Genomic DNA, 25,855 nt, shown 5'->3' with positions numbered 1-25,855 from the left:
ACTAATTCTTAATTGTACTTCCCGTTATTTCTCGTTCGGTTTCAATTTCAACAATCGTTAAATCGATATAGAGAAAAACAATTTTCACTTTTCTTTTCTTTTGTTTTTCGGAAGTATTAAAAAGTCGATTTATTCCGATTTTTTTATAAACGCACGTAAAATTGTTCTTCAACTGCTGTAGTTCGAGTTTAACAACACCACCTCGTGCTGCGCAAATTGCATGTTGTCCGCAGAACTTAATCGTCTTTTATGTATAAATTTTTTTTTTTTAGAAATTCATTAAATATCTTACAAATGATTTACATGTATATAGAACAACAATAATAAGAATGTCACGTCTCTCGTAACGAAGAGAGAATGTAATAGTGTCTTAAATCTTTTAAATACTCAAATTTCGATTAACGCACGCAGTATTTATGTGTTGCATGAATTATTGTGATATTTTTTGTTTTTTTGTATGCGATGATCCCTTCTCGTGACACACATATATAAATACATATATTTATAAAAAACGGTGATATAATATATGTATATATCCATCACAACGTTTCCCGGCGTTTAATATACAATTTCTTAAATGCGATTACATTTGGTATGAATTACAAAAAATACACAGAGTATATCATGCGTATAAAAACAGTTGTGTGTGTGTGCGTGTGTGTGTGTATGTGTGTGTGTGTGTGTGTGTCACAGAATTAATAACTATTATGCGATCTTTCTTTGAATCTTTATGTAATCTATAGATCGTAATCAAGCTTCAAAAACAATTATGGAAAGCGTTTGGAATCGATATCCGATGATGTGATAAAATATTTATAGAGAAAGTCTTCTATACTTATCGATGATAAATGTAGTTTATATAGATTTAGAGATTAACTATTGGAATTTATATAATCTCTTCAATTCCATTAAGGTTATTTTATTCTATATGTATAGAAAGCTATAATAAACTCTATCCCGCTACGTTTTAATCGATTAATATTGTTTATCTATTAATAAAAAAAAAACTGTAGTCTCTCAGGATATTCTAAAATATTTTATTTATCATTCGGACAAAGAATTGCGACTGAAATTAAATTTGACCAATGTAATAAAATGTTTTCGAGATTATATCTTGTATCAGTCGGTCTCTCTTTTCTCTCTCTTTCTCTTTTTCTCGAAATAATAGATTAAATAACTGTCTACTGGATAATATAAACACATTATATTTTATGATACTCTCTAGCTATGAAACTATCATATTATACAAAATACTCTGTGTAATATATAAAATCTATAAAATATAATAATAATGTTATTATAAACAATAATAAACATTAACGTTTTTCTATTCTTTCACTAAAATAGTATTTTTTTATCTTAAAAAAAAAAAAGGTATTCTAAAAAAAATGCTATAGCTCTACAAAAAAAAAGATTATAATGTTAAAGTATGCATTATAAAGTTAATTAATTCTTGAAAGCAATACCGAGTTTCGCATCTTGATTACGATCCAGATTATTTGGTGTCAATTATCGAAGGTGTCTATCGTTACTATTTCATTGTTTCGTTTATCTTTTTTTTTCTTTTTAATTGTTACAGCGTACTTAGTTAATGGCTATGAATGTCTATTGTATTTGGCCTAGTAGTAATACACGTAACGTAAACAGGATTATTACGAACTAACTCCCGCAGTTACAATCTAAGCGCATATACGCGTTATTTCCTACAGCGAAAGCCGACAACGAACAAAAGGTTCGTGCGTATCGAGTAACGGAGTATTGTTAGCTGCCTAATGGTCTGGTATACATAGAATTCTATACCTCGGGTGAGTTTGGCGTGGTCGTATTGATATGATCCTGTAAGCAAATTCTGAGATCCCGCTCGTCCAATTCGCTTTCAGTATCGACGCTGAAACTTCGCGCGGTTTGTCCGCCAAGACCCGTCCATCGTTGTTTCCAACTCTCTAGCCTCATGACCTACGAAACAGATATACACGATGTGAACACACACAGTTTTAAATAACTCTAGAGAAAAATAGAGAGAGCCTTTCATGTGTGACGTCTTATTTTACAAAGTGTTCATTCAACTCTCATCTAAAGAAATCAAGGGATTTAATGTGAAGCTAAACAGTAATAGGGATCTCTCACCAGAAAGATCTTGTCAAGTCGTATTTCAATCAACTTTTCTTTTCCTCACGAGCATCAAAAGAAAATAAGAAAGAGTACACGCGAAAAATTAAATAAATTACTTTTAAATGAAGCTTAATTCGCGCAATTACAGACGATTTAACGCTAAGTAACAAATCAAATGTTGTTGAAAACAAAATACAATTAAAGTTGTGCACATGAGTGATAATGCGTCGAAGAAGAAAAATGGAAAAACAAAAAAAAAACGAAAAAACGAAAAAACTCGACTTCTCGAGAGCTAAATTAATGAACTTTTATAATACTTTCACACAGATACTTTCACGCCTCTTTCACATCTATGCTTTTTTTCTTCATCGAACTAAAAGCAACAGCCGTGAATGTTTATCAGAACGAAACACTGAATTCGATCTTAAGGAAGCATGCAGTTAAATGGGAAGGAAAACAGAACATCATGCCACATCACCACGCGTATAATACAGAAAGTGAGCCACATTTCGATTCCAACTTATCTGATCGGCATTCGAGGATGCTCGTGATAAAATTGATGTAGATTTTTACACATTGGAAAACATAAAATTAAATCAAATAAACGACTATTTAGACTTTTGTTTTTTGAGATTTGATGAAGAGAATTTATCATTCAAACTGATCGAGTTTATATCCGACTTTGTTCCGACTTGTTTACAAGTCGTTACAGTTGCGCGTAATATATGTACATTGCTAATGTAAATATGTTTACCAGCTATGCAAATGAAATCGCCGCTGACTAATAACAAAAGCGAAGACTCTAAATCGTCGAGGAAAACCCAATGGAATAGAGTAAGAGAGAGAGACAGAGACAGCTACATAACGCTAGATTATATTACAGTACAAAAAGACCATCATGCCACGCACACGGAGACGATAGAAAATGATGCTTACACATGAGTAAAGACTTACTCGAGCCAGCGCCAAGGCTCAGTCTCCGGGCTGGTGATTGGCGTGGGGAACTGAGGAGAGACAGAGATAACACAGCAATAGAGGGTTAGTTCAACAACAATTAGTCCCTTCTGGTTAGTATTAATTATCGTTTGGTACCTTTACACAATAAGATCTGCTAATCTAGTTATTGTTGTTTTTCTTTTGTTCGATAACATCATGCGCGTTATTGAGAAAGATTTACGTCTATACATGCGTACGATTTTATTGGAATGAGCCAAATTTTTGTCTGTTGGCAAAACTACGTAATGTATAGTTTATTTGTTTGTTAGGTATGCGTTGTGTTCAAGTAGAGAGCAAAGCATAAATCATGAAGTGACAAAGCAGATTTTCTATCGCGAATAATTCGTTAGCGCTATGAGTAACAACACGTCTCAGACTTTGTTGATTGCAATCAATGAAGTAAAAGTTTTTTGTATTAACTTTGTTTGCATTCCCAACAAACAATTTTGCTGCAAAGTTTATTGCAACTTTCAAACTTAATCCCCATGCTGTGCTAACTCTCATTTTCTAGACGATGTACGTACAATGAGATTAAAACTAGATTTACAATTTCAACTCGATTTATGATGAAGATGAATGAGGTATATATTACTAAACATATATGTATGTGACAAAAATAATGAGACATTTATAGCCTCTTTGAATTATTGATAGAATAAAAAAATTTCATAGAGCGGTGCTGATATGAGAAAAGCTGCAATGTAGCAAATTCTTAATGTGTATAGGTACCTATTGATATAAAAATTATTGCAATGTGTAAATGAGGCAAAAAGCTCTATTTCCCTACTTTATTAAGCATTTTCCATTATTAGAAGATCATATAGTTTGATAGCGTAATAAATATCTCCTCTCCGAGGGACGATGTAGTTTCTCTTTTATTTCTTACGAAGTTGTCAATACGACGATAGTTCGTTAAGCGAATATTTACAAACGTAAATCGTTAATTTGTAAACGACATAAATTGAATTGGAGCACATGTATACAAATAAGATTAATTAAAGTAAAAACACTTTTTCCAAGCTCCCAGTAATCACAAATATTATTTTCGCAATCCACCAGAAGCGACGATGTTACAAAGCGTGTTATTTAGCGTTACATTGCAGTAAGAGGTGTTTGTGCATAAATTGTTTTGTAAGTGTTGACTTAGCGTTACACAGCAGTAAGAGGAGTTTGTGCACAGTTGTTTTGTAGAAGTGTAACACATCAATAAAAAACAAAAGAAATATCTTTATGTTTATGTCTTTTTACAAACACGAAGTTTTAGTTTAGAAAAGTGCAATATGTGATAATAAACAACATTAAAAATAAAAAAAAAAACGTTTGGTTTACATATAATACATCTGTTAGGAATATGTGGCGTAATTGTATCTTACATAACACATATATTACACTTAAACAACAAAAATATATACCTGCTTTATTGAGATTAATCACATGTTAATCTCAAAGAAAAAATTAAAACATATCGTCTTCTTATAAAACAGTGATACATAGTTTATACATAGTTTATAGAATTAAAGTATAAACACATAGTAATGCAGTAAAAATTGTCTTAAAGAAAAACGATGAGAAAGAAATTTTTTGTTTTATAAAATTGGGGTTTTATATTTCAAACAGAATATTAAAAATTTAATTTTTACCGAAAACCGCAATAATAGCGTTGAAAAAAAAGAGAAAAACTATAAATTTACAAATTATTATTATAACTTATATAATAAATGTATATAAAAAACTTTTTAAATGACATTATTATTTGTCTTTTATCTGCAACAATATCTATAACAATATTAAGTTGTGAAAATTTATAAAAATTAATTTAAATTATCTAAAAAAATTATTATTACTATATATTTTATTAAAATAGAAAATGAATTATTACTTGATATATAATGCATGAAAGATATACGTTTTCAGTTGTGTAAAACATAATTCACCCCTTACTGCAATATTTCGAGATAATTGTTGTCGTTAAATCGAATTTTTAAACATATTTTCTCAAATGGATAGTAGTTCTGCAGCGAGTAGATCACATTTTTAACATTCACTTACCTCAGCTTTCAGTTCGGCGACTTTATCTTGAAGCTCTCTTACTTTTTCACTGTCGTCTAAATTATTTCTAAGTTCGCCTTCTGCATACATCTCCTCGTTCTGCAAATATATCAAACGTTATGCTTGAGTGTAATAACGTTAATACTAGTGCCAACCTACAGATACGTAGAATTATATATATATATGTATATATATATTGACCTTCAACTCGAGAAGAGATATTTTCTGCATAAGCTCGGCAACGTGCTGCGCGTGTTCGGCATCGCGTATCCTGGCCATCATAGCTTCATCCTTCATTTTCGACTCTAGATCGGAATATTTGTGCTGTTGATCTCGCAACTTGGCAGCAAGATCCTTTTCCCGAGATAACGCAGCCTCCAACTCATCTTTAAGTACTTTTCCATTCTCATCTTGTCTACGGAGCTGATTGGTAGCTACTTGCACTTGAGTTTCAAGCTCCATAACCTTAAGTCGAAGCTCCTTAACTTCAGTCAACGCTTCCATCTCACGGAGTCTAGTCGTCATTAAGTCTTCCTCCAGTTTTTGCACCTCATGTCCCCGATTTTCCCAAAACAATAACTTCTTTGGCGTAGAATCAGCGGCAGGCGCTGATTGAGCGGATCGATGTTCTTGTAGATGCCTTTGCCAAGCTGCATTTAGTTCCATGACCCTCTGCCGTAGATCCTGTGTTAAATACACAGATTATGTGAAACTGTCAGATAAATTAAAATAATATATTTATAAATGCAAACCTCACTTTTAGAGATAAATTAGCTTCCGCCTCTCTGAGCTTAACTGCAATTAGTTCTTCTTGCAAATGAGCAACAGAATTGTCCGGCGTCGACTCGCGCAGTGTCTTTTTGTCCTGTTCTAATTCCTGTATTCTTCCCCTGAGCTCTCTTATCAGTGCATCATTTTCTGCCTCATGTAATCTAACTCTAACCAATTCTTCTTGCAAACACTGTATTATTTCCTCCTTCTGCGATAACGCTTCTTGTTTCATCGATATCTCATCAAGCGATGATTGTCTAGACGTTACATTCTCCTCGAGGAGAAGCGACAACGATCTCAATTCCTCGTGAGCTTGTTCAAGTTGATGATTCGTCTCGAGATGTGCGTGCCGAAGCGCCGCCAATTCTCTTTGTGCTATAAAAGCGGTCTCCTCCTCTTCCGCTCGCGATACTTGACCTCTAACTAATCTATCTGCCAGTTCCGCCGACTCTGCTTCTAAAAGTTCAGTTCTTTGTCTGAGTAATCTGTTTTCCGCTCTAAGCCGACGTAACTCGACCATCTCTTCCTGCTCCTTCATCTTCAAAATTGTGTAATCCTTTTCCAGTTTCTTCATTCTTTTTGGATTGATTTTCATTCCGTAAGCGAGCGTCATGAGGCCGTCGGGATCTTTCTCGGCCTTTCCCGGCAATTGCTTCTGGAAAAACTTCAGCATACCCTCCATATCTAAACTGAGCAAATCGTCTTTGCCTAAATGCAGCATTGCCAACGCGACTTTAAATATAATTTCCATGCCTTCTGATAAAAACACGTCAAATATGCGACACGCTAAAGGAAGACTCAGCGCTGTAGTGAACAGTGTGAGAAACCAAGAGGACGCGTACATCGACGTGTGAAAACCTTGAGCCGTGAAATGAGCATGAAGTTCCGGATGTGTGTCGGCAACTAAATGTTCTAATTGATACATGCATACTCCTAATTCAGCCATACTTGGTTTGAACATGTCTCGTAAGCGATATTCTTGCATAAGCGCTACTAGTACAGCAAACGCTTCTTCCTCTGGCATTTGCTGCAACAACAATACATATATAAATTTTAAATTAAATTAAATTAAAACAATTAGCGCTCTCTCTCTCTCCTCTATCTATCTATCTATCTATCTATCTTCCTCTGTTTTAATAATTTACCTGCATTAAAAGTAATCCTACTATAAATCCTGAACCTTGGCAGTATCCTACTTCGCGATCGTGAAGACTATACGCTTTCATAACGTTAAACAAACTCTCCTGACCAAGACCATCTTTTTCTTTGAAAAAGTCATGCTCAGGATACGTTCTAGCGATGTCCCTTCTAATTATCCTTTCGCAGGCTGACGTTGCTTTAATATATTCTGCGAATTGTTTTTTGACCGGCGAGTCATGTGCGCCGCTCAGTAATTGCCAAACAATGCCCCTAAAATAATCCACATTAGTTGTAAACATTTTATTTATATTTTTATCAATAAAAAACACAATACGTACAAAACATTTTATCAATAAGAAACAATACGTAAAACAATATTTACGTGAGAGCTTTGAAAATAACAGATGTGCTACCTGAAATGATGGGGTATGCCTTGTCGAACTAATTCCTTGACGAACTCTTTCCGTTTCTTCCAGTGGAAGTCCCAATCAGCCACAATATTACCCCAGACATTCCACGTGTTCTCCTCGCCATCGGCAGAGTTGTGGCGCCGAGGTGCAGCATCGCCGTTTCCTCCGCTGCCCCCCGACGCCACGGACACCTGGGATGTGTCGGAACCTTTTCTGCTGTGATTGCTTTGGAGAGAGTTCAGTGACTTTGCATCGGACTCGATCAGCCTAGATAAATAAAGTAAAATTATAAATTATACATTTTCCAATTTTATCGGTCGATTTACATACAGTATTTGCGATCGATTGTTGCACAAACAATTCAACATTAAGCAAACTTTTTGATAACTATGTATGATTATTGATATTTCACAAAATTTTACATTACGGACAAAAAAAAATATCTATTCCTCACAAACACGGAAATGTATTAGGTAAAAAATTTGTTGTAGAAATGTTATCGTTATTCTGAAAAATAAAAAAATTAACTTTATTAAGTTTATTACAAATTAACTTTACGTTTGCAAAAGGATATGCAGAAGAGAAACTTACACTTTCTCCTGTTTCTTTCGATTTTGAGTTAAAAGTGCGGCCTTATCCTGTAGCCTACTGTGCATCATTTCCAAGCCAAATTGCGTAGCAAAATTAACATTTAGCATTTTTGCGTTAAAATAAAACGAAATCCAGGCAAATTCATCCAAATCTGCGCATGCGAGAGAGATCTCTTCGATCTTACCCCAAAAATCTTGAAAGGTGGAAAATACGAACAACTTTGTTTTTTTTTTGTGCACGTTAAAAATTTGAAGAATCGATTTATCAGTCTGAGCTGAGCGCGCACTGATTTGTTCGATTCTTGACAACTCGCAGACGATCGCTCATGCGACACCGACCAAATTGGGACCAGGACTTGATTATTCACCTATTGGCTTCCTCCAGTTTAGCTAATAGCGCCAGTTCGTCAGTAGGTATTTCCTGCGAGGGCGTTATCTGCTGCTCGCAAAGAGTATCAGATGGCGGACTGGGGAGTATTTTGCCGGTCTGCGTGACGTTGCGGGTAGACTGATGGATGCTGGATGTGCATAAACACAACACGCTCATCACCTGCGGTCCATAACGTGACAGTCCTAATTGGCCGACCGACGCGTTTACGGTATCCCGAGCAACGCTCTGAGTTCTGTAACGAAACAAAGTTGCGGTTAAATTAACGTGGATGGTAATTAACGCAATACGATTCAGCGGACACACTACAGTCATCTATTTAAGCGCGGGTGCACGCCCGAGTGCCTTCACTTAATTGTGCGAACAAACAATTCTGCGAATACTCTCGATGTTCGATCGAAAGAAAGAATTTAACTGTGACAAAAACTGGACAGCGAGACAATTGTATTTTTGATATTTGATATCGATTTTTGATATTTGAATGGTGTGTAAATTTTTTTTTTTATACACATTTTTTTATACAAATTTTTTTCCCGTCTATCACAGATTCAAAAGAAAAAGTACACTATCTGTCGACGGTATTCTCTGTTCCAGTCTCAGAGCCTATTGTACCTTTTCGTTTTACTTCTTCTCCAACGAGCTGCCGCGGGGGCCAATAAGCCACCCAGAACCATCGATGCGTTTTGTCTGATTTCACTGTCGCGATTTTACTGTTCGCGGAAAGCGTTCTCGCGTTTCTGTTTCTGCTGCCGTTCGTATCTTCGCATTGTCATCTCAATCGAACGAGCTTACATCAATTTTACACAACTGCCGCAACGTAACATCCATACTTTGGTTTATTAATGATGACTTCTGTTATTGCACGTAAACAATTTGAAGACGCAAATTAAGATTACTTTTATACATTTCTTTGTAAAATATTGTTTGTTGTCTTTCTATAAATTTAATGCGTATTGAATCTTCTAAAGAAAAAAAATCGGATTTACGCAACTAACGTTCTCTTGTGAAACACCTCGTATAAATATCGGGCTTGGTGAGGCAGTGCGCAAAGCACGACACGATAGAAGATCAAGAAGGAAGCAATTAGTGCGTGTGAACGAATTAGCGGACGAAAGAGCAGGTGAATCCAAGCCGTCTATTATGTCTACGTATTATGTACGTTATACTTCGTGTTGCGCGGTTGTAGCAAAACGGAAGCGAACGGAATATGTCGAGATCCCGTTTTTTTCTTTTTTTTCAAACCACGAAGAGCAGCGAAAATTAACGATCGAACTTCAACCTCTCTGTTCTTGTTGTTTTCTTGTGTTTTTTTATATTTAAAAACAGTTTTAAAAATTATTTCTTTTTATTTCCCTTTGTCCTGTTTTACTATCCACGTTTCTTCTTTCGTTTTAATATTATATATATATATATATATATATATATATATATATATATAACACATTTATATTCTAAAATTAACATTTATATTCTAAAAGTAATGTAACATTGATCGTTTTCTGCAAAAGTGAAGGTTTGTCCTCTATAGAGATCCGTATTCTGAACTTATCGTTGCACAGATATTAAATATCGTATTGAGATATTATAAAGTTTTTTGTTTTTTATTTAATATAGTCTCTGTTCTCTGTGTTGTAGAAAAAATTTAGAAATATTCTATATGCAACATTTCAGAGAAGCGTTGTCGAGTTAAAGAAAAAATATATATCGGTTCGCGCTCGTATTATCTTAATGTCACGTTGTTTGCAAACCGCGCGGAACACTTGTGCCGTTGGAATTGCTGCGTCGTAAGGAAAAAAACTTTTTTTAATTTACTATGTGGCAAATTACTGACCTATATATGAGAATACATACGGCAACGTAATTTCATATACAGTCATTCGCACGGAAAAATGATAAGAAAGACGACGAAAAACGTTAAAACAGTTGACGAAAAACTAAACGCATTTTATTTACAAATAAGTCTTTTTTATGATATACAATATTTTGTAAAAACGTCTCATTGTAAAACTGCATTGAAATTGTTTTTCCTGTTCAAACTAATTTACATATTTAGAAAGAAATCAACAAAAGGGACGATATGTCTTCATTTTAAAATGATGACATTTTACAACGGACGACAGAGATTAAAACAAAAAACGTCGCGCCAACTTGGTGATTAACGTGACAATTAAAACCGTAGAAACGCGGTTGCTGCTGCTTTCTTGATCCTGGAGAGAAATTAAGATTCATAACTCGGGATCTTGTGGCGGCGTAATGAGCGCGCGCACAGTCTGCAGCATGTAGTGAAAGGATTTGAGGTTCGTGTGTCAAGTCGCGAGTGATGGATCGCCTGCTACTTGAGTAATAGCAAACGTTAAGTTCTATTACGCTGAACACAATGCGATATGTAACTCAATGTAAAGTTCTCGTGTATATATACGTAAATGTATATAACAGGCAAATTCACACTCGCTCGCCCCAAAACCAAAAGTTTACATCACATTTGACGTTCGACGTGCAACGCAGGACAAACGAGGGGGGAATTAAATAGAAAAGTGGATGAAATATTAACGAGAGTTATCGGACAATAGAGAGTTAAGCAACAGAACCGGCACACTTTTAGCATCTCATCTCTTGCGCACGCACGAAGCATCCCGTTCTCGCGATGAGATCGGCCAATTCTGTTCTTCAATTCTGGGATCGCTCGAACGAATGACAACCTCCAAAGAATGCAAATTCAAAAAGTCCGCACTCAAACAAAGCAGATAATGTAATCGGAAAGGTGTTTGCGGTTTCTCTTTTCCGAGGAACGCAAAACTCTTTTTTTCTCTCTTTCTCTCTCTCTCTCTCTCTCTCGTATTGTCAACTCGACATGCCGATTCTCCGACACGATTATCGTTTCGTTGATTTTCCCGATTTCCCGGCGCGATAATCGGGATCCGGCTAGGAACGTACTGCTGGAAAGTACGAAATGGGTTTGAGGGTCGATGCAGCCCGCGCAGGCCAGGACGCTTCACATGCGCAGCGACGTCCGTCCCTCGTGACAAATAAATAAAAAGCCGTTTATGTACGAACACTGATCGAGAGAGAGAGCACTAGATGTTTCTGATGATACTTTTGATGAATCTTTCTTCGAAAGCAAAATTGCAATGTTAAAAAGTTCAATTACGTACGCGTACAAATTTGTTGAAAAATTCTTTGTTCCAAAATTCACAGATACAAACAAGTTTGTGTAAGACAGAGATTACAAGTTACTTATCGCATGTTAGAAAAACCGATATCATCTCCTTTCGGATATAATAAGATATCGAAAACGTCAGATTTCAACATAGCAACGTAATCAAGACTTTATCACAAAATATGCAATAAAAAAAAAAAAAATAATAATAATAAAGAGTTAATATATCACACCGCGTTAATGATACGCATAATTAAATGATTCTATTGAATAGAAATAAAGTCTGTGTAAAAGGATAAAGAGCAGGAGTCATAAGTACAGTTTGTACAAAGCAATGAATGAAACGGACTATATAGTCCTGTAATAATTACAGACTCTAGAGAGATAGGTTCCCGGTGAGAGGGCATTATGAATACACACATACACGTGTACGCGCGCATTCGTCATCGTTCATCACCGGAACAGTCGTCTGCTCGTGACTAGATTATATCATGGCGTAACAATTCAGGACTTTCCTGTGTCAAGTGTGGTCCAAGTCTGATCTGTTAAACAAAAACTTTGCAATGTTGTCTGCGAAAAAAATTTCTCTTTCTTACATATGATATATATATATACATATATATATATATATATATATATATATAACAATTATATTACATACGCGTGCAATACGCAAGGGAAATTGTCAATTACGTAACGCTATCCCTAGAATTTCATTTCGCTTACGTGGCCACCGGTTTATATGACATAAAGGTGTTGCTTTTTTACACAACGAAGGGACGCGAAAGCCTCGTGCTTTTACAAGAAAGCAATTTTAGAAAAGAGTGGATGCATTTGCAACACGCGATAATAATCTCCACGGAGTAACACATGACGATGCGTAACTCTTCCAGGTAGAAAAAAAAAAAACCAACACGTGAGAATAGAAAATCGACGTTGATGTGCATTCTTTTTCACTTGCAATATTTGAGTTTCTCTTGCGAACGCGCGTGCATACACGTTAATGAAAACATTTTCTCTCTCTCTCTCTCTCTCTCTCTACAGTAATACTCAGAGTGATACTAAAACAAAAAAAACTTAAATTTCAAGGTAATCGACGCAGAGAGTCAGATGAATCACTTGTGTGTGCAGACACACCTAGCGTATTATGAGCGCTTCTCTGATAGGATTGGCGTCAATTTTGCATTGAATTGTGTTCCAGAAGATCGGCGTACTTTTTCATAAAAAAAAAAGACACTTTATCGTTAAAAGAAAAAAAAGTTGAATTTAAGAGTGTTCCTTCTTAATTTCGCAAATCAATTTCGCAACTTTATACGAATGGGAATTTGCGTCAGTAATAATTTTAATTAAAAATAGAAGAGAGAGGAGAGAACCGGAAACACACACACACACACACACACACATATATATATATCTGTTCCGATAAATGTTTTTACATCAACTACTACCCGTGTGTGTTTATAAAAAAATAAATTGCAAGTTTTTCTTTCTCCGCGTTTCTGGTATACCACTGATAAGACGTTATCAATAATATATGCAAATATAGGCAATGGCAGAAGAATTTTATCTGCTCTAGTTATGCCTTCCATAATGCACCCTACGCGACCGCGGCTGCGTCACTCCAATTGAACGTGACTACAAGGGTTAACATCTTCGATATCGACTTTTATTTAAATTTCCGCGTACTCCTATACGCCCGTCTCTCTCTCTCTCTCTCTCAAAATATTCTTTATAAAAATTGCCAAAAAAAATATTTTCAACCTTAATCTGTTTTTTCCCCCTATTTAAAACCAAATGTCTGTCGTTTCTTCGCAATTCATTTCCTCTCGAAACTAAAATTAGTTTTGCGCACATATGATATAATATACTGTTCCTAATAATAATAATAATAAGAAGAAGCGAACTAATGTGCTCGTATGTGTGTGTATGTTATTCTTAGATAAAATAAATATTATTATTCTCGGATGTTATTTTTAGGTGTATTTTCTGCACGGGAATATTCTGCCCAAATATTATCTCTATCTCTCTCACACACACACACACGTTGTGTAAATTTGTTAAAATATCACAATGCAACATTATACGTAAGCAATTCCGACTTGACGTTGAACATGAGCCGCTGAACGGTATCACCATTCAACATCCGACGCTAAGAATTCAATCACGATAATGAAAGAATTTAGGTCGCAAATTGTAAAGACTCGCTTGTGGCGTAATCGGGGCGAAATTTTCAGTTTCCGCGCGAAAACACAAACGAAATTGACTTGAGAGGAAGCAAGGCATAGATCCGGTGCCGAGCTATCGACCCGTAATTCACGCCGGCATTTAGCGTTAAAGGTCGCCGCTGCCTGTCTCCGCTTCCGAGTTACACGTTGATGTAACACGGTTCCGTAACGCTGCCCAAGTAAAGTAACAGGCGTCCTAAAATATTGTCGAGATGCACAGCGGTATAAATGATGCAAACGCGACTTAATTAACGTGGCCCCGTCAAATAAATCAAAATGACGTTCTGCCTTTCTTCTACGGACTTGATCCGTCATGTTTGTGTGCGTGTGAAGGTGAATAAGCTAAACAATTTTCTTACCTCCCTAATCGAATTGTCAGATTTTTTGATATAGACTCCCTGTCATGTAATTATAATTTCTCTTTTGAAATTAACAAGATGATCACCGATTAAAAAGAGTGTCGGTTTCCTTCGAGAAACGCTCGAGTTTACAACCACGCATTTTTAAAGCTGCTGACTTTCACAGTATATAGTTCGATACCGTTTCACCTTACAGTTTCGCAACAGCACGCGAAATAGTAGAAATTAGTACTGTTGCATTATGCTCGTTCGCTTTTCTCACGAAGCGTGCGCGTTAACTTTATATGTTATATTGCTCGAGGAAAACATGAGCTTTTTGAGGTCAACGCGCTCGTAATAGAACAAAACGTTTATTTCGGGACTCTGTATCGTCTATCATGTGTGCTTCAATAAATTCGCGGCGATCGCGGTGTGAATGAAATACAACCGGGTTTGAACCTAGAGAAGACAAAATCAATTTATATAAAAACAAGTTTTTCTTTGTCGCACAACGAATGTAATTTTTATTTCACTAAAAGGAGCAATTTCAAACATGTATTTCTGAAAAATCTGTTGGTTTTTTGTTTTTGTTTTTCGCGCATCTAAGGAACGAAAAAAAAAAAAACACAAGAGAGAATGTCAGCACTTAAATAAAAAAAAAAAAACTACTAAAAAAATAGAGCATGTACAATTGTGTTGTTTGCGACTACTGTGTGAAGCAGCAATAACTACTTGTAAAACACCTGCATTTTTTTTCTCAACAAGCTGCAATAATTCTTCTCGCGTGTCGTTGGCGAAATTAAGTTTTTCCCACCTTCCTTCCTCCCTCCCTCTCTGTGCCGGGGAAACGAGAAAAAAAACATCTCCAAGACACTCTCTCCGCGTCCTCCAGAATTTCCACCCACACTTCTCTCCCACCCACCTTCGTTGCTCGAGGGCCTCTTCAATTAATATCTCGAATATGCCGATTGTGGAGATACGGTTGGCGTCAAAGTGTCGCCGCTTCGCGTGCACGAACCCACGAGAAACGGGCGGCACGGGTGGCGATAATAAAACTGATGAACACACACGCGCGTTGAGTGGCAACACATAACCGGAAAGAGAGAGAGATAATACATTGCCGTTATCCGTACGTACGTATTAGCAAACAAACTTGGCTGTCACACACAGGTGTAACGGCCCCACGATCGTTTCTCGCGGGGCCATCTGGTCTCTCTCGTCGAAATCGAATTGTCGCTTACCTCGGGGCCTCGTGTCCTCGCGCGTCGACGACGGGGGACCGAAGAAGCGGCTGCAGTCCGTTCCAAGTCCCGACTGCCGAGCCGAACGGAACGCAACAGCACGACAACGACTAACAAGCGTATACGCGGCTGTCACCGCTCAAAACTGTCATCACGATGGATTTGACCAAGCGCAATGCTGCCAACGCAACGGGACGAGTTTGTCACTGATCCGCCACCGCTACCTACGCCAAGCGCTACCTGCCAGACTGTCGCCGCCATGTTGCGTGAGGTTCATTACGAACTATATAACCTGCAAAAACCGTTGCGACAATTATAATTGATTTTTTTTTCTAAGATTATCGAGATTTCGAAAAAATATCGATGTTCTTCTCTTTTCTTGTTTTTCTTTTTTTTCTAAAGAGTATTTTCCACTTTAGTCAATTGAGTCATATTATTTGTTTAGTTACATTAAAACAAAGACATTTATTTTGCTGGAAAAACTGTACTAAGAATTTGTTATCGCGGCGCGATGTGCGCGCGGAATGTAATCGAGAAAAGAAATGTGACTTTCGACTTACATCTGAGTCCGCGTAAACGTATCTTACCCTCTTTTGCTCGTCACTTATTGACGCAAAAACTTGGTCCGCAAATTTCGTGAATTTTTTCGCATTCCGGTTTCATTATTAAAAGTCGCGCCCGTTATCGGCCACTTTTGCCGTCGCCTCACAGATGACGGGACCGCCGGGATGCGTGCCTCGACACGCCAACGCGGTCGCGCTAGTAGGTAGTACGCGCAGGCAGCAAGCCGATATCGGAATCAGTCGAGATTGGTCAAGATGGAAGGCGCTCGGGACTGATGACGGCTCGCAGTATGGATTTTGCCGCGTGATTCGCGTGTGATTTCGCCGCAGACATTTCTCCCGTGGAACGAGAGCAGAAGAGAAACAGAGAGAAAAAGAGAGAGAGAGAAAGAGAAAAGCGGCCGTCGGCGGCAGCGGACAAACAACACACACATTCGTTTGACGGATGCTGCAAATGGTGTCGCGACGTGGTGAGCCGGGCGTACGAACGCGGTAATGAGAGAAGCATCACAAAACAGTGCCGTAACGGAGCCAGGCTTTTACAATGGTGGATAACAGTTGCATCATCGAGGGAAACGTCAAATTTCGCGATGGCAAGAAGGTGAGTTTCTTTGAGTTTCTTTTCTTTCTTTTTTTTTTTTTTTTTTGCCTGATCTCTCTGTGCGTGTGCACACGCCGTTCGGCCCGGCGCCGTGCCGCGCAACGCGAGAGAGAATCCGTGCTCCATTTTACAATTCCATCCCCTTGACAATCGCGCGAACGCACATCTCGCGAAATTATCAACGACACCCTTTTGTCTTTCCTCATATCTCGGAAAGCGATTTCCTCGGCTCGGGCGAGCACGCGAAATACCCGTGCGCGTTCACGCGACGCTTATCGACGAAAGTTACCTGAACGGCTCCTTATGCATGGCATAAAACTTATGTAACGATTACGGGGGCGGTTTACGGTGTGTACGTACGTAGGTGTATATATGCTTGTACGGACGCCGGTGGCGTTCATACAGGGTGCCCCGGAAAAAGATGCGAGACAATAGCCAGGATCAGGACTGCTGGATTGAATTTTCAGCAAATAAAGAAAAAAGTTTGCAATGTGTAAATTTTATAGATAAAAATATGAAGACAACAGTGTATTTGAAATCTAATTGTTACAAAGAGGAAGGAATGATAAATTATAATTAATTATGTATCACAAAGGGAAGGAAAGAAAAATTATTACCAAAATGCATATAAACGCGCGCGACTGTACGTATGTGTTATTAAACACTTGACTGCTAAATAATTTTATTTAAGTTTTCAATAAAAAACAAATGTAGTTGCGCGTAAATTGTCATGTTCGTTACGTATGATTGTGGCGCTTATATTGTAGCTGCGTGTAATTTTTTACGCTTCGTTTTTGTAACACAAATGCGGAAACGCAATAATAATATCAATTACGGTAAAAATTATTCTACATTCAATTTTAGAAATGCTTTGCACGTATATATATCTTTCAATTGAAGAATCTCTCATTTTTGTATTTGTTTTTTGCAGTGGAAATCAAGATGGTGCGTTATGCGGAAATTGTCACCAGTAGCAGGTAAAGTAAAGCGCATTTTACGCACTTGTTGTTTTTTTTTTTTTTTTTTTTAATACCGCATAGCTAACAATGGGCTGTCAATGGCGTTATTGTTTTACTGCTTGCGAACAGTTTAATAATAACTCTGTTATTAATGACAATTAGATAAGATTGTTTTTCATGGCGCGCACTTACGTACATGTGTGCATTATTTTTATCGCGACTGTTAAAGGGAGAAAAGCAAAAATGGCAGGAAACAATAAGATAATAAAAACAGGAAACATTATATATTCTTGAACCTTTCTCCTGTGTTTTGTCTACCGTCTCATGTCGTTGATACGATGCTATCTTGTAATTTGCATAATAGGCCATACCTCGTTTCTGCTTGTCGAACTACGTGGTCTGCTTGTTCTCGCGTAGTTTTTTTCTTTTGCGTGCTTGCCTAAAAAAAATATTCAATTTATTACATAAGATAAGAAACAAACTAAAGAATCGCGACTTGTAGCGTTTATTTTACACAAAACTAGGTAAAAAATAAGTTAATAATAACATTTAATTTTTGTAAATTGTTTTGACAAGATTTTACACCTTTTAGTAATAAAGTTGCTCGTGTGTTGCAAAATCGTATATTGTAAAAATATCGGAAAATTGTTCGTCATGAATAATGATGTCGATTTAATGTTGTTAATAAGTAAATTAATTGCGTAATTACTTAAAATAACGAGCTACGATAATTAGTCATTATCTTGTTCCAAATTAACTGTAGCAGATGGATCGTTGCAATTCCATGTGTGCTACAACATTGATGATATAGAATTTCCAGTAGTAAAAAATTTACTTTCACATATATCTCCCCTTAGGGGACTTTCCCTGCTTGTTATCCATATAAAGAATCCCTTCCTTCAGTCCTTCCGAAGGTGGCAGCTGACACATCTGTTGTAAATTGGTAGCTCGAACCAACCAAAAATGTCTAAGAACAGCTTTGCTTCTGGCAATAACCATTAACTACATAATCCTTGTAACGTGAGAATAGTTTAGAACCAAGTCTATATATACAATATGTATGTATATAAAAGTGTTCCCATAAAGTTTTTTAGACTTAGGGAATTAAAAAAGAGAATTTAATACGTAACGTCTTAAATCTATTTTTATATATCGGTAAGCATGAGAGAGACGAAAAGATGTTTACTAAAAACTCTATCAAGAAAATAACATATTTAAAATGTAAAAATAGATACGTAACGCATAAAAAACACATTTTGTAAATTTATCTGATAAAAAAAAAAAAAGAAAATGAAATGTATAAAGTTAAATTAACCAGTGTAGGAAGCAATTGAGTCTTTTTTTTTCTTATTAACAGATTGCTTGCATTTGCAACTTTACGGGGATAGCAAGGATCGTTACAAACAAGGCCAAACAAAAGCATCTCTAAGTTTGCAGCATTTTCTCGGAGTGGAGAGTGGTTTTACTCTTGACAAGGAGTCCAATACGATTGCTATAATTTGCCAGGATGTGACGGTCGTTCTTGCGTTCGACACGCGAGAGCGATTGATACAATGGCAGGTTAAAATTTCAAACAACTTAGGAGAAGGTAAGGTTTTATCGAGAAAGTGTGTGTGTGTGTGTGTGTGTGTGTGTGTGTGTGTGTGTGTGTGTGTGTTTGCGCGCATGTGCAGTTTTGTGTATGCAGGTAGCTCATATAAATTTCAAATTTAGAAGTCTTATGTGTTATTAATATAAAAAAGTATGAAATATATAAATTTTATATTAAAATTCTTATTTAGTTCCCGAACATTATGATTTTCTAAAAAAAATTATTTTTTATTTATCTAATTGTTTATAAATATATTATAAATAACTATCGAAGATTTATTAAAAACGAGATATGTTAAAATCTAATTCAGTGCAATTATTGTAATTGATAAATTATGTAAGTAAAACATATATTGTCAATTTTGTTTAACAGATCAGCAATTTTTGATACTCATCTCCTCAGTACCGTCAAAGGCGAAGTTTACTAATGGGCCGGCGCACTTGCACATTCAGGACTGTCGTTTCTGCATCACCGTTGGCGTGCCTCCCCGACTTGTCGGTATCTGGGAGATCGCGCATCTCCGACGATACGGTGTAGTCGAGGGTAGATTCTGCTTCGAGGGCGGTTCGAGATGCGGCCGGGGAGAAGGACTGCACGTTTTAATAACTGATCAAGGAGATGATATAGTAAAGACTCTGCAGTTAGCAGCCGAGGGAAAGCTCAGCACAAAGAAACGATCACCACATGGTAGAGAACAATCGGCGATGTCGCAGGATAGTCCGGGACGGCGTCAGTATTCCCGCAACGACACTAGAGCAAGCGATTTCTTTCCTTCAGCTATCACATATTCGACGTCAACGTATGAAGAACAATGTGACAGTTGCAAGAATGAGAACTCGCCGTATTGGTCGTCTGCCGAGAGCAGACAGCAGACAGAGCTCGATGGTGATTACAGCTGCAGGGATACTGTGTCCGTCTCGGAACTGGCCGATCAGCCAAGTGGTGATTGGCGCAGTTGTTCGCTCACTCGTCAGGGTGCAACGGGTCTCGAGAGATGCGTCAGTTGCATTAGCAAGCTTGGCACTGTCTCGAAATCGTCGACTTTAATTACTACAGCTATGAGTGGCATAAGCAGTCCTGCCACTGGCACATTGAACAATCTAGGATGTAACTTGCAGCCCCGAACCTTCGATCGACTCTCACTGTCTTCTTATAGCAGTAGCAGCCACGACAGCGATTATTCAGGTTCGCAACAAATCGAATGCCAATGCGCACAATCGAAAACCGCCCAGTCTCAGACGGCACAAACAACCGCTCGTCGAATGTCACCGAGTCCGAGCGCGTTGCCACCGAGACCGCCGAAACCGTCCCAACCACCGTCACTGTCAACAACCAGCCAGCCCACCGTCACTGCCAAAAAGCCTAAGAAACCACCGATGCCACTGCCCACCGAACAACAAACTTGCGTGCACTCACGGAAGTCACAACAGGTTCAACCATTGCAACAACAGCCTAAACAACTCGTGAATCGTGGTGCCACAGGACCTTACGAGAATTATGATGTTCCCAAAACGATTCTGGGACATCACATGCTGCTGGAGCAAGGTCCGCAACCGGAACAGTATTACGACACTCCAAGAAAAATAAAGGAGTGTCTCACGATGCCGAAATCGTATCCTAATTACGACACGCCTCAGGTTCCGCAGGCTGTGGTTCTGCAAGAATGTGGATGTCCCGCGAAACTTACAGTCCAATCACCCAGATCTTCGGGATGTCCCTGTCACAATGTCATGAGCTGGGCCGGCTTTGTTCTGCCTTACTGTCGACGTGGCGCAGGAATCGAACCCACCGGTGTCACGGTTCATCCCGTGAAGCTCTCGGGTGAAGGCAAGATGCCGGTAGTGAACGCTAGTGGTGAAGTTTCCATTTACGCCACTGCCAGAAGAACAAATAAGACCGAATCGGTCGACGAAAACGCTACCGCGAAGAGTTGCAGTACTTATACTATAGCAAGCAAATCGAACAATTACGAAAACGTCGAACCGGTAATAGATGCGCAACCGGAATCGAAGCAAGCGAATTACGTGAATATCGATTTCACGCAATCACTGGAGCACTACGAAAATAGCAAAGACGTTTTAACAAAAAGCAGCATCTCGCAGGAGGAGATTGAAAAATTCGCAGATCAATTGAAGGAACCGGCACCTGAAGCATCGAGCGACGACGCTCCGAAAATTTGTGAGAAATGCGGTCACGCCAAGGAAAGAGAGAACGAGTATCTAGTTATGAATCTGGACAAGGAGGCCCCGAAGAAACCATTTGCCGGTTATCTGCCGATGCAACCGGCTCACAATGCCTGTTCGAAGGAGATCTTGTCCCGACTCTGCAGCGGAATCAAGAGCTCCAGTAACCCGACGTTGTCAGGATCGGCGTTGCTTGAGGGCAGCAAAAAACGATCCGACTCCGAATACCGTGTACCAGGATCGGCGATGTTGTCTAGTCCGTACCTCAGGCGTCGTTATCTGGACGCAGGTAATGTCATGGAGTCCAGTGGTAGTATAGGCATACTTCTCAGGAAACGATCTTACTCCGCGGAATCCGCGCATTACCTGGACGACGAGAGCCACACCTTTCCGTCCACACTTACCATCCACAAGTGTTCAAGCGAAGCGGATAAGAATTCACTGATGACCAGCGGCGAACCGCACAGCTCGTGCGTGAACTCCGAGAGCAAGATCAACAGCAGCAACCACGAGAACGGTCAAATATTAACGGCTGCGACGCAACCGTCATTCATCAAGATCCGACGCTCGTCGTCTGTACCATCCAAGACTGGTCACAACAGAGACTCGTCGAGCAGCAACGATTCTGGCGTCTCTACCGGCTCGTTGAGTCACAGAACAGCGGAGTTTGTGGAATTTGAATTATCCTTAGCAGCACCTGCCGCTTCGACGATGAAGCAGAACATGTTGTCGGTTTGCCGCAAGAGTCCGCCACCTACGTGTTATCACAGCAGCTTGCCGAGAAAATCCAAGTCCAGCGATCCTTTGCGAGAGATCTCTTTTCAGTTCCAGAAGATCAAGATTCCGACGAAATCCTCGTCCGCGGAGGCCGATATACCCACGTGTTTGCCAAAGGCCACGAAGGGCTTCAACAGTCCTGGCGAGGTCTCGAATGCGCCGTACATCGATTCGCGCAGTACCAGCAGCGGCACTTCCGATATGTCCGATTACATCGAAACATTGTCGTTGTCGTCACACTCGTCGTCCGATACTCCCGACGGTCTCAGGTGAGTTTTGGCACGTATTATTGCACTATCTTTCCGAAAGTTTTACTACTGTCCTCTTTCTTCCTCGTGTCTTGATTTACATTAAGAAAACATTACGCATGTTCACACAGACTAGGAGGTAGAGCAGTAGCAACGACCCTTCGACCTCGTAGCGGGAAAGAATACTATAAGATTGATCGAAGTATTCTGGTAGAGCAGGGACGGATTCTCACTACGGCATCTGCTAATTACGCGAATATCACCCCAGTGCTAGAAAAGAGCGAGTCACCGTCACCTGGTTACATGAGTAGTTCACCTTTTGAACAACCACAACCTACTCGTGAGCACTTTCTATTCCCTGAAGTAAGTACGACAGCGTATAATGTGGGATAAAATTATGTTTGGATTAAAGAATTTCTGTAACACTTGCAATATAATATTACGTTTAATATAATTTTACGTTTTCCTTTTTATAGGAAGCTTAAACGTAAATAAAATTGTCCGGGAAAGAGTTAAAAAAAAAAAAAAACAAAAAACAAAAAAACCTTGAAGTTCCTAGGAATTCCAAGCAAGATGGGTAAGAGTATTCACGGTAGAAATTTATATAATTGGGGCATTGTGACTATTTACACTATACGCGGATATCTGGGGCTACATACTTTCGAAATACCTGTCGTCCGACACGTACCAATATCGTAGTATAGCATGCCAAATGACCGTATTAGATATAATCAAAAAGTTTATAATTCTAAGAACAACAGAGAAACGCTCTTTAATCCAAATTTCGAACGTTTGTTTTTATTGATGTTTTCGTGAAGTCTTCCTTTAAAGAGCACAATCGTAATCAAAAAAAAAAATAAAAAAAAAAATAAAAAAAAAAATAAAAAAATGTAGAGAGAAAAAAAGAAATTTACTAGGTACTAGCGTATAGTCGAAATAACGTCAGTAATCAAACACTTCCTACAACGACTCAAACAATTTCTAAAATATGCTCAATAAGAAAACTAAATAGTTTGTATAGTAAGAATCCTGCCCTAGAGTAAAAGATATACATCGTATACTTTATATGAGTGTATCGTTTTTTAAATACTTTTTTATTTTGTATGAGTATGTACTTTTCTATATAGACTATTATGTGTGTACACAACACACAATCATCTTTGGGAAAAAAATGAATGAACTGTTATAATAACTCTTAGAATTTCAAGTCGGAGTTCTTGAAATTTTATGGATTAATGAAAGAAATGTCAGGGTGTAAAAAACACAGAATCGCAATAGCGTACTTATCTGTTTAAAAAAATTTTAAATTGAGAAAATATTAGATCGCACTTTTTTTTGTCTACTCTTCGGAAACTGGAAACGTATCGAAAATTTTTAGAAGTTAACATTACGCAAAATTAATTCCAATGTGAGAAATTGGTAAAGCAAGAAAAACGCGTGCGATCGACCTAGTCGATTGTCCGTGCTATGAAGTTTTGAGAACTCGTATTTGGAAAATACAAAATTATAAAAGATCGTTTGTCTGTACTGGTTAGATATTACCTATCCATATATTCTGTACAACCAAAAAGTGCGCTGAGCATAGTCAGTCGCATAGCATTCACAGGGTTTTCACACTTATACAAGTTACTTTCTAACGATTAAGAATAAAAATATTGCAGCCTTTTACGGTCTTCTTTCTAATGAGATGGCATATGGCAAATACCATAGTCTCTAGGCAATCAAGAGTGGTATTATATATAGATAGTAAAGAAACGAAGTGTACGAAACAATGTAAAAATCTAGATATTTCAGAAATTTTGATATTTCTCAATGATACGTTTCCGATTTTTATTTACGATACATGCTGTATCGTGTCGCAGATAAATATATCTTCTTTTTTTTTCTTATACCTTTCGATCTCGCTTTATTTATAATTAGATACGCGTAGGCGTGTAGTGACATAACTATATACAATTATTTCTATTTGTTTGTTTTTTTTTAACTATTTCTATTTCAGTTGTTATTGCATTATGTACTTAAACATAGTTCATATATTTAATTCTTTCATTGTGATTAGTGCGTGCTATATATACACACATTTCCACGAAGTTTTTACCAAAAATATTTATTTTCAGTTTTTAATGGGGTGGCATGTTTTTTTATATTTAATATATTAATATATTTATGTACAAATATATACATATAAACACACACTCATCCAGACTTACATAAATGAACTATATATCGGATTAGATAATATGCTTACAACGATTATTTTAAGAGTTTAAATTTATATATATACTGAAATTTATATATATATATATATACACGCTACTTCTACTATTTTTTTTATTATTTAACGTGTGTGCATACACGAGCATATTTATATCTTTGTGGTTTTCCGTATTCTCTTTTTGACTTTTAAAAGTTTTTACTCTCTCTTTCTAAAGAAGAGATTACAAGTTCATAAGAAGGAATATAATCCCTGTATATTGCACATACACAGTGACTATATCATGCTAAGAAAGTTAGTGTAATAGTGATATTAAACGCAATAATAAAAAAACTTAGAGTCATAGTAGATTATACATTTGTAAGATGGATCTATTGATTATTTCCGAGATATACTTAATACACACAAAATTCTCTCTGTTTTATATTACGCATTACGCTATCTAGCAAATAATCAAATTACCGGTTATTATATCAAGAATCACGAATATAAAAGGTTGTTGCTATCAATAATAATCAATGAAACTTTGTAAGCATTGAAAACAATTTGCAGGACAATACGTATTGTAAGATGAGTTATGGATTGCATCAGCATTAATAGCTTTGTGCCACAATACAAAAGAGATTTCAACGTTTTGTCTCCTAAAAGTAACGGAATAATTAGTGAATTATTTTTACATTCTTCTTAGACATTTTAGACGTCATTTAAAAAGTTCTTTAGTGTGGTGTAAAGTTGTCCTGCTGCTGTATTCTTATCGCATCTTATGTTACATCATTTCTCATTAACTAACATATGGAATTGTTTTCCATTAGGCCAAAACTTGTACACACAATGCTGTTTCGTACAAAAACTATTTTGTATATTTTAAAACACATCTACTTTGTCTACTTGTGTTCCATGTGTACAAAGTACACTGTTGTAATATCATTAAAAAAAAAAAAAAAAAAAGAAAAAAAAAATCCATACAAGAGTCTATTGCAATACGCATTATTTTAGATCGACGATACATAGTGTTCTCTCATAAATATATAGACACGTGCAAATTGATTTTATATGAATTATAAAAGTATTTTAAAAGTAGTATTATTACAAGACTGAGAGAAATAATTGGTGTAACGCGAGCGGTAGGAAGAATATATACAGCGCGCTAGAGAGAATGTAATGAGAAATACATGTACAGGGGCCTACGTGCAGACTTCGAATTTGATTACGTATGAAATATTTTCAGTTGTTTTTTTCTCTCTCTCTGTCTAAGCATCTTATTCAAACAAACAAAATATATCTAGCATCGCCTATAATGG

At 37.3% G+C, this 25,855-nt stretch overlaps 2 protein-coding genes across 7 annotated transcripts; one reads left to right on the top strand and one right to left on the bottom strand.

Annotated features, from left to right (window-relative positions):
- Positions 1 to 1,380: 1,380 nt before the first annotated feature.
- Positions 1,381 to 14,939, bottom strand: LOC109857204 (ecotropic viral integration site 5 ortholog). 5 transcript variants are annotated; one of them, XM_020433310.1, is made up of 9 exons: positions 9,069 to 9,282; positions 8,437 to 8,691; positions 7,482 to 7,745; positions 7,074 to 7,338; positions 5,915 to 6,955; positions 5,359 to 5,841; positions 5,158 to 5,256; positions 3,049 to 3,116; positions 1,869 to 1,956 (listed from the first exon to the last, which is right to left on the bottom strand). In XM_020433310.1, exons 1-8 carry the CDS (start codon positions 9,128 to 9,130, stop codon positions 3,063 to 3,065), a joined length of 2,523 nt encoding a protein of 840 aa, XP_020288899.1. In that variant the 5' UTR covers positions 9,131 to 9,282; the 3' UTR covers positions 1,869 to 1,956; positions 3,049 to 3,062. The 5 variants fall into 5 exon arrangements, with proteins under 5 accessions (XP_020288900.1, XP_020288897.1, XP_020288901.1 ...); XM_020433309.1 differs by having other exon boundaries at positions 1,873 to 1,956; positions 3,067 to 3,116; XM_020433311.1 differs by lacking the exons at positions 3,049 to 3,116; positions 9,069 to 9,282 and adding an exon at positions 14,920 to 14,939 and having other exon boundaries at positions 1,381 to 1,956.
- A 1,254-nt stretch (positions 14,940 to 16,193) lies between these two features.
- On the top strand, positions 16,194 to 24,419 carry LOC109857206. Of its 2 annotated transcripts, XM_020433315.1 has the most exons (6): positions 16,194 to 16,581; positions 17,513 to 17,558; positions 18,898 to 19,128; positions 19,504 to 22,360; positions 22,471 to 22,702; positions 22,816 to 24,419. In XM_020433315.1, the coding sequence occupies exons 1-6, from the start codon at positions 16,525 to 16,527 to the stop codon at positions 22,822 to 22,824; spliced, it is 3,432 nt and encodes a 1,143-aa protein (XP_020288904.1). In that variant the 5' UTR covers positions 16,194 to 16,524; the 3' UTR covers positions 22,825 to 24,419. The 2 variants fall into 2 exon arrangements, with proteins under 2 accessions (XP_020288904.1, XP_020288903.1); XM_020433314.1 differs by having other exon boundaries at positions 22,471 to 24,419.
- Positions 24,420 to 25,855: the final 1,436 nt, after the last annotated feature.

The sequence above is a fragment of the Pseudomyrmex gracilis genome, unplaced genomic scaffold (genome assembly GCF_002006095.1).
Source record: "Pseudomyrmex gracilis isolate BER0280 unplaced genomic scaffold, ASM200609v1 scaffold_150, whole genome shotgun sequence".
NCBI lineage: Eukaryota > Metazoa > Arthropoda > Insecta > Hymenoptera > Formicidae > Pseudomyrmex > Pseudomyrmex gracilis.
Note: the sequence above shows the minus strand (reverse complement) of the source record. Positions and strands in the feature narration are given on the sequence as shown.

Coding starts and splice junctions, on each gene's coding strand:
- LOC109857204 (XM_020433308.1), bottom strand. CDS start 9,130: ATGGTTCTGGGTGGCTTATTGGCCCCCGCGGCAGCTCGTTGGAGAAGA. Junction 5,842..5,914: donor AAGCTAATTTATCTCTAAAA/GTGAGGTTTGCA, acceptor TATTTAACACAG/GATCTACGGCAGAGGGTCAT. Junction 5,257..5,358: donor TATCTCTTCTCGAGTTGAAG/GTCAATATATAT, acceptor ATATATTTGCAG/AACGAGGAGATGTATGCAGA.
- LOC109857206 (XM_020433314.1), top strand. CDS start 16,525: ATGGTGGATAACAGTTGCATCATCGAGGGAAACGTCAAATTTCGCGAT. Junction 16,582..17,512: donor AATTTCGCGATGGCAAGAAG/GTGAGTTTCTTT, acceptor TGTTTTTTGCAG/TGGAAATCAAGATGGTGCGT. Junction 19,129..19,503: donor TTCAAACAACTTAGGAGAAG/GTAAGGTTTTAT, acceptor TTTGTTTAACAG/ATCAGCAATTTTTGATACTC.